Source organism: Triticum aestivum, chromosome 1A (genome assembly GCF_018294505.1).
Source record: "Triticum aestivum cultivar Chinese Spring chromosome 1A, IWGSC CS RefSeq v2.1, whole genome shotgun sequence".
Lineage (NCBI taxonomy): Eukaryota > Viridiplantae > Streptophyta > Magnoliopsida > Poales > Poaceae > Triticum > Triticum aestivum.
In genome coordinates, this window is record NC_057794.1 from 6,832,924 (window position 1) to 6,841,850 (window position 8,927).

General features: G+C 43.9%; 1 protein-coding gene across 2 annotated transcripts in view; it reads right to left on the reverse strand.

The window, feature by feature from the left end:
• Window positions 1–1,299: 1,299 nt before the first annotated feature.
• Window positions 1,300–8,927, reverse strand: part of LOC123184755 (putative disease resistance protein RGA4) — a 10,487-nt gene continuing 2,859 nt past the window's right edge. The window contains exons 2-5 of one of the 2 annotated variants that reach the window (XM_044596830.1): window positions 8,253–8,335; window positions 6,149–6,545; window positions 2,075–6,038; window positions 1,300–1,723 (exon numbers count right to left, since the gene is read on the reverse strand). In XM_044596830.1, coding sequence (XP_044452765.1) covers window positions 1,554–1,723; window positions 2,075–5,987 — 4,083 coding nt within the window. In that variant the 5' untranslated portion in view covers window positions 5,988–6,038; window positions 6,149–6,545; window positions 8,253–8,335 and the 3' untranslated portion in view covers window positions 1,300–1,553. Of the gene's footprint in view, window positions 1,724–2,074; window positions 6,039–6,148; window positions 6,943–8,252; window positions 8,336–8,927 lie in introns of both variants that reach the window. The other variant, XM_044596824.1, reaches the window with a different exon arrangement.

Here is an 8,927-nt window from a genome sequence, read left to right on the forward strand (position 1 = left end):
TCCATCCATATAGCGACTGCACTACAGTACATTTGTAGGAGCAATCACAAGCTAGCATTCCCCAAGCAGAGCAGAGCAGCCTATTGTATTGCGGAGCAGAGGAGTTCAGTTATAGTGGCAGAGCAGAGCATCCAAGAAAATCACAATATCCAAACTGCAGAGTGCTGGAAAGTTCCTCAGACAAGCTATAGCTTTAGTTCCCCTTGCGAGATGGATGATTTGGCCCTCGACATCTCCCCAGTAACCAGCACTGCCGGTGTACCATCGGTATCCAAGCGGATAAAACCACAGCTAAAAAAGTTTATTCTACTAAACCTGGGAAATTCAGGTTCACTCGCAATACGAGTATCTGAGCAAGATAGGGGCCAAATTTCTCAGGATGATCCCTAACAAGTTATAGCTTTAGTAGTTCCTCTGGCCAAAGGATGATTCAACATGTGCTATCGACACCTCCCCAGTAACCTGCACTGCCCGGCGTACCATCATTGTGATTGAAATCTCACAATTCCAAAAGTTTCTCAGCAAGCTGAAACCCAAGGCCTTCTCAACAACACTAAAACTAGATGCATGACTACATAGATAGCTCACAGGACAGGTGTGGACATACATATCTATCACAACTTCTGCTAAACCTGGAAAAACAGATTGGTTCAAGCTTCAGGTCCACTCTGTCATCATAGTAAAACAGGGTTTCAGGCATGTAGCAGAGAAACAGAGGCTTCGGGTCCACTCAGGAGACTGTAAAGGAACATTAGAAACACACCAAGAGTAAATCCTTGGGAAGAAGGGCACCTGCACATCAGTCCATTCACACTTACAAAGTGAACATCACTACCTGCGTTGCACATCTTCCATATGTAATGTCCACAGGAGTGTACAGCAGCAGAGGCAGCAAGGAACTTCTTTTCATTACTTAAGAATCAATTTTCAGAGTCCCCCCTCCCTCCCTCCCGGTCACCCCACGCTCGACCGGCCCCCTTCTTCTCTCCCCCCACCCCGTCGCCGCCGCCAGACAGGAAACTGAATGGCCACCGTCTCAGGCTGGGATGATGTGATTCCAGGCAATGCAGGCCTGAAAACAATTCTCGGCCGACCGAGAGCGACTGCAAGTTGTACAAGGCAATTACAAGCCAGTATTTATTCCCCTAGCACTCTACCAAAGCAACCAAATCTTTGCTGATGCAGGCAGTCTGAGTAAGTACTACTAAGAAGGAATTAATAGATAGACATTCAGGTATTTCATCGATCCATGAGGAATTATGTCATGAACCACCAATGCCACAGAAGAAAAACGCCACCTAAACACTCGACAAGTCATTTTAAGGAAACAAGGAAGAGTTATTCCAGCCCAACAGAAGAAGGAGCATTACATATACCTCAGCCTATAAATCTATATTTATATAGATGTTTCAGACTTCTCTGCCCAGATAAGCAAAGCAAGCACCAGGTTGACCGGAAGGGTGCAAATTTGAAATCCCCCAATTGACCAGCTAGCATTGCCAGCGTAGCATCCACGGGGTTAAAAATAACAGTTTACAAAGTTCCTGAACAAGCTAGCGGCCTAGCTCTGTCTGCAAAAGTATCTTCGGTATAATAGCTTCTAGCATACCCTCTAAGTCAGTGGGAGATTCAGGATCATCGGTTTCAGCAGGCTGCCTCCACTCACGGACAACTCTTGGTATTTCCTTCCATGTCTTTGGCTTAAATGGATTAAATTCCGTCACTGCACATTTCACAAATGATGTCAGAACAAACTTGTACCACTAAGCAACATGAAAAATTATACCATATGACATTGAAATGCAAACGTATACAAACATGTTGACGTGGTACAGTGGATAAGATAGATGACTGCAGTTGTTGGTTAATTGTGGTGAAGATTGTAAGTCATGCATACTACCATCATAATGGATATATCACACAGATGATGCCAGAACAAACTTGTACCAACTAATGCAACATGAAAAATTATACCATATGACAATGAAATATGGCGAACAAACGTGGTAATGATGGCATGGGTGGCTGTATTTGTTGGTTAAATGTGGCAAAGATAGAAAGACGTGCAACATACCTTCATAACGTGCTGCTATTTGTTTGAAGTAAATGCTGCCCAGTCGCTGCTGCAGGCATCCAGGGAGCTTCTTTAGAGCAGCACAGCCTTTAATACGAAGGTATCGGAGAGACCTGTATGCTTGTGGTTCATTCGGCAGGGATGCCAGGGTCCTACAGCTTTCAAGCAAAAGGGATTCCAATGATGGGGGGTGCTCTGCCGACAGAGGCTCCAACGATATCCACCCATTGCTCCTAAAAAGGTCCAGATGCTTGAGGGACATGGGCAGACGGAGAATCCCCCCTAGCATGCTATCACAGGAGTATATCTTTAAAGAATCGAGACGAGGAGGAAACGAATGCTCTCTTGCTGCTACTGCCGGCAGCTCTGGTACATTCGTGGATGCAGTGACTTGTGGTTTCTGGAGCCCATCTAGCTGACATGTCAGCACTTGAATACTACTGCACCTAGCAATAAAGATTGTCTCTAAGGATGGAGGGAGATGTAGAACCGCTGGTAAACTATCACAATCAAGTAACTCTAGATCTTCTAGGCATGGGCAAAAATGATTCATGGACTCTGATACAGCTGCAGGCATGATTGCCTCATCGCAAGAAGACCCTTGGAATAACTCTGACATGCCCTGCTGCTTGCCAAATATGTACTCAAGCTTACTGCACTCAGAAATATTCATTCTCTTGAGAGATGCCGGGACATCAAACATCTCTACCAAATTTGCACAAAATTTCAACTCAAGAGACTCCAGACTTGGCAGTTGTTGACTCCTTTCAGATTTTGATGACTCAAGAGGAGCTTCTGTATATCCAGTAAGATTTCTGCAGGTTACAATCTTCAATTTCCTCAAGGATAGCAAGCTTTGCAACACTTTCTCTGGCCAGTGGACAAGCACATCACATCCAATAATTTCCAAAGTTTGAAGATGTACAAAATTGTCCCAAGACTCTAGTGCACCTGATCCAAAGAATGGGCTCCAACAGTCTAATGCTAAGTTCATAAATGTGATAGGGGATATCTTATTCCATTTCTCCTTGTCCACCTCTGATGTTCTTCCTGTGTACAGCCTCAGTGTCAGCTGGGTCAATGAACACAGATATCTGTCTACCCAATGGAAGATCTCTTGCTTGACATATTCAATCTCTAATATAATGAGTTTTGGTGCTTCAGGTAAATCTATCAGCTCTGGACATCTTTGAATTGATAATTTCTCAAGCTGAGGAAACAATATCTGTTCTCGAGTCTCTTCAACTGCACCCCATCTCTGAAAGCTCGCTAACTCTTTCAATTCAAGTACCTTCAGGGCAGGAAATGGTGAACGCGCCAGTCTAGTGTCTGCACTACATGCTTCTTGAAGAAACGGTGTTTGAAGAAATGGTGCCTCAGGTAATGCTATCAACTTTCCACAATGCCCAATAGACAACTTCTCAAGCAGAGGAAATATTATTTGTTCCTCTTGCATCCCATTTATTTCCCACCATCTCTCAAGATCCAACATATGTTCTAGCATAAGCACCTTCAGCTTTGGAAAAGTGAAGGATGTACCGCATCTGAACAAAAACTGCAATCTTTCACAATGAAAAAGATGGATCTCAACCATGTTTTGCAACATGCCCATGCACTCTCCTCCATAGGAATACGTCCTCAGAACCTGCAGCCCATCATGAGGTTTGAAATTGTCGAGCACCTTTCTGTCACAAACAGAAGCCCATCTTAATGTTAGTTCTCTAAGATCCTTCTTGTTTCCGAGGCTTGCTACTTCTGCTTCTGCATTTTCAACAGTCTCTAAGTGGCGTAGCTCTAGATGACCACCAAGATTTAAATCATGCAGCTCTGCAATATCACTACAATCAGGGCTCGTAACTGCTGCCACAAAACATGTAAGAGTCTGCAGCCTAGTGAGTTTTCCAAGTCCTGGAGGCATGCTCTTCAAGTTCTCACATCCATGAGTGTATAGGTGACGGAGGGAAGTCATATACTTCATTTGCCTCGGAAGTCGGTCAAGATAATAACAGTAGGAAAGGTCCAGCACTTGCAGGTTATATAGAATACTTATACCTTCAGGAAGTGTGTCGATACAACTTTCTGAGAGATCGAGGTACCTTAGATGATGCAGATACTTTGATTTCAGTAGATATGATGTTGTCCCTAATGGTTTCACAAGAAGTAATTTGACATCTATACAGAGCTTCAAGGCATGCAAAGAGTTGTATTTTGAGATTTGCACAAAACTATCGGATAGAAGTGTTTGGATAGCAGGGAATCTTTTCTCCATAGAATCATTTAAAATACCATTTGTTTCTTCACCTAGCAAAAATAAATGCCGAGCAGTATCTGGAAGCCACTTGGTTTGACATTGTTCCTTAGTTGCAACAACAACACATTCCTTTCCCATAACAGACATTGCAATATCATGCATGAGATCATGGATTTTGCATGTAGTCATGGAATAATACCATGAGACATCTTTACTTTTCTCTATGTCCATAAAAAATGACCTCGAGGCAAGCTCATTGAAAATATGTTCTCCAATTGTTTCAAGACTATCTTCTTCCTGTTCTGGGATAAAGCCATTTGCGATCCATAATCGAATCAGCTTCTCCACATCAATCTTGTAATTCTTGGGAAATATAGCACAAAAAGCAAAGCACTGCTTCATGTGTGATGGCAGGTCGTTGTAGCTAAGCTTGAGTATTGGCAAGATTCTAGTTTCCTCAGTGCAAATGCTGCTTCTAGATGCTATGGCCTTCCATTCTTTCACCGTGGTCTTGGTACGGAGTACAGAGCCCAGCAAACATGCGGCTAAAGGAGAGCCACGACATCTGTTCACAATCTGATCAACCATCTCGACTAGCTCAGGAGCCTTTTCTTTCTTCGAATTGAATGCTCTAGCCTCAATAATTTCCTTTAAGAATCTGTCCTCCAAAGGACTGAGATTGTAGGATCTATCTGCATCCACAATTTCAGCAACTTGTTTATCACGAGTTGTTGTCAATACTGCACTACCCATGCCACCATACTGCAAACAACCCTTCAAACTTTCCCACTTATGGACCTCTCTGTCCCAGACATCATCTAATACAAGGAGATATCTCTGCCCCTTGATGAATTTTTGAAGTCTATCCAGTGGGGGTATATCTATATTATCGTTCTTTTGGTGAGATGCTTCAACTATACTCTTAGCCAGGGAGTTCACATCATAGGTACCAGAGACACAGACCCAGAGCCGCAACTGGAAATGCTCCTTAATTTTAGTGTCATTGTATATGAGCTGCGCTAATGTGGTCTTGCCAAGGCCCCCCATTCCAATGATGGGAACAACTGCGAGATCTGCATTTCCAGCTTGACCAAGTAGTGTATCAACAATCTTCTTCTTATCTTTGTCTCTGGATCTACTGGCAATTTCTTGTGGGTCGATGATAACATAATCTGTCTGCCTGCACAACTTGGACACCGGCGGCTGTGGTTGATAGTTGAACCGAAGGCGCTGCATCTCTGTTATGAGGGCCTCAATGGACTGCAGAATATGACGAAGCTTGGGACCCATTCTGATACGGAATACAATGCGGTTGTGAGTAGGGAGGAGTTTTATCACATCAAAGCCAAGTTTGGTGAGGTGCCCATTCTTCTTGGCTTCACGGCGGAGTGCTTCGTACTTGAATTCATCAAAGACTTCACTTGCCTGATAAGCCACTGTCTTGAGCTCCTGGAGCCAGGCTTTTGCCCCTTCCTTGTGGGCCGTCGCCTGCTCCTCGGCGTCGCTGATGACGTCGAGGATGGCCGGAAGTTTGCGTTTGAGAATCCTGTGCTGCTCCTCCATTCCCTCCATCACCTTGTACTTCTCAAGGAGGGAGTTGGACGCCTTTTTCATCAGCAAGGAAACCAGTGGCCCGACCGCGGTGGCCACCAGCGCCTCCATTGCAACACTCAGAAGAAACTCCCCAAAAAGACGAGGCACAGCACAAGTGCACTGCAGAATTTAACAGATACGAGAATGGTGTGAGCAAGACACGTCTACAGCTCGAGGCCTGTTCTTGAACAAATCACACATAAAAAATCCAATCTTGCACAAATAGTTACCGGAAGAAGTGGAGCAGCAGCAGCAGCTCTGGTGTTGTAGAGGCAGCAGCAGCCCCAGAGCCTGGCCAGCGCAGAAGCAGGCGGTTACTCCTGCGAAGTTGTGGCAGGACTGCAGGCAAGCGGCTGCTACTCTGGGAAATGCTTGGAAGACCCTGAAGCAACCAATATAGATGACCCTTGTGTGGCCTTCCTCTCTGTGTCCCAACCACTCATACAGATGCTTCTGAAGCAGTCAATCCCGCCGGCAGCTCTCAGCTCAGTCAAGTCTTTGGCCTTGCATGTGCCGCTGCCAGCCCTCGGCTCAGTCAAGTCTCTGGCCTTGCATGCGGCACTTGCAGAACCACTTGTGTTAAAAAGCTGATAGTACCGGAGCACCACTTGTGCCTACTGCTGCTGCCTACACAAGTGTATCAGATGAGACGAGCATGCAATGCAGGACCGCAGTGAATTCCAAAAGCACCACTTGCACGGTGTTCCCCCATTTTAAAATGATTGCTACTCTGTTATTGGCATATATGGTAATTCCAGGGTTCAGGAAGACTACCATTGAACCATATATAGAAAGGTTTTCATTAAATGAAAAACAGACTTGAATAACTGGAAAAAAAGATTTCCTTTAAATGTAAAATAGAGTTGCATAATTACCCATTCATGTTTTTTAAGGTCTTAATGTCTTATCAACTGATCTTGGCGGAGGTCATCACCCTTTTAAGACACTCTTAAATATAGACGACTCTTGAGGGAGGCACTACCCCAGTAAGGAGAGGTGTAGGTGCTAATGGTGAACGAATTAGCTGAAAGAAACTGGCAGAATAAGTAAATTGAATCAACTAAGACAAGCTAATTATATAAAATTTGTTTTTCTAGCACTGAAGAACAGTAGGCAGTGCGCAACTTAATGATGTACTCCCTCCGTAAAGTAATATAAGAGCGTTCAGACCACTACTTTAGTGATCTAAACGCTCTTATATTTCTTTACAGAGGGAGTAACAAGTTTCACCTCATCAAAGTTGGTAAGCTCACTCGAAACTCTCAGACATTGAATTGTGTCAATTTCTCACCTTCCTTTTGTGCACTATCAGTTAAGAACAGAAACAGCAGTACATAATGAAAGTCTACGTACAGGGAATGGTAGAACCAATAGGATGTGTCCAAAAAGGTAGACAGCATACTTGCATCATTTCATCTTCAAGCATGTCATATGTATTGTAGTACGTCTTTCAAATGCATGATGACAGAGCTTAAAACCCACATATCAGCGAAGGAAACTAGCAATTTCAATGTTTGGTAAATCTGTAACGGGCACAAGATCATAATGCTTATATGCAGATCGTCAAAACAAAATGTGGTACATGAACTCCTGGCACCGACAGCCATATGGGACAGTATTGCACTTCAGTTACAAAATCAACACTTGCAGGTAGGAAAATAATTTATGTCACATCCAGAATATTGCAAATAGAGCATTATATTATGTATTTATCTCAGTACATCCAATGCTGAGACCTTAACAAATGGTATGAATTTTCTTTTCAAATACTACATAAAGTTGCAGGAATGCAAATTAAGCAATTACCTACACGGCTACATCGACGAACAGACGTGTGACAGCACAACAACTGTGCAACGACAAAATAAAATTCATGTCGCTGTCGGGCACCTACCGCGCAGGGGAGGATCATAATATTGGCTTTTTGTGAATTTGTTGAATCTTGAATGCATCCCATGCTTCCTTCTGAAGAGAGAAGACCCGGAAGCAAGGGGTAATTTTTTTCTCCTTTTCTAATGACACTCTAAATAAGATGATTACTTCTCTTTCATATAGACATATGTAATACTTAATATACTGATATGATAAATCAAAACTTGAAAATCTGCCATGACTTGATGATGACAGATAGCCATGTGAGTATGCCACCCAGTTTGATAGCTTAATATGTTTCCTTACCATGAGACAGTGAAACCCCGCATAAGGGGCCCCATGAAATTTTCTACATCGGCTCGACGAGCTCGAGTTAAATAGCTAAAATCAGAAGAAGCCTGACTTTTTAACTGTACATTGAAACAAAAATTAAAGACAGAGAGGGAGAAGCATGCTGCTTACCTTATGCTGACAGTGATGTAAGTTGTAGTTTCTAGTCGCACTCCTCGGTTCTTAGCACCATTGAATAACCCTAGAATTTTAACCTGTCGAAGCATCAAACAAACGTAGGACAGTTAGCAGTAAGCTCTGATGAGTGAGGTCATATGCAGCATCTTTTTAACTAAAACTGTACAGAAGAGGCATACCACTAATAATATATTAACAGCAGAGTTGCATACCTAGACCGTCAATTGCTTCTTCATACAGAAGGGAAAAGGAGGTGAGAGGCACGAAGGGGAGGGGAACGAGTGAGTACCTACCTTGAGCGGCAATGGAGGACGCGGAAGGTGGGAGGGAGGCTGATGTCGCAGGAACTCGTTGTTGTGTTGTTAAGTTGTACATGTGATTAACTCAGTTTTATTTGGTAGGGATAACGATGGTTTCTACGTGTTTCTCAATTTAGCAAGCCAAGGCCATTAAGCTGGAGATTAACTAGACCAAGCACTTGATGAAACTGCACAAGTACTGGCACATACAGTAACAAAAATTATTTTCGAAGGTGTACAATGCTCAATCGCGTCGCCCTCCCTAGCGACACGGGGGAAACTGCATCCGCCGCCGCCGGGCAACCCCTCCTCCGCCTGCCCCCGCTGCGCCGCCGCCGGAGGGCTGGCCGGCGAAGCCGCGCCGCGCCCC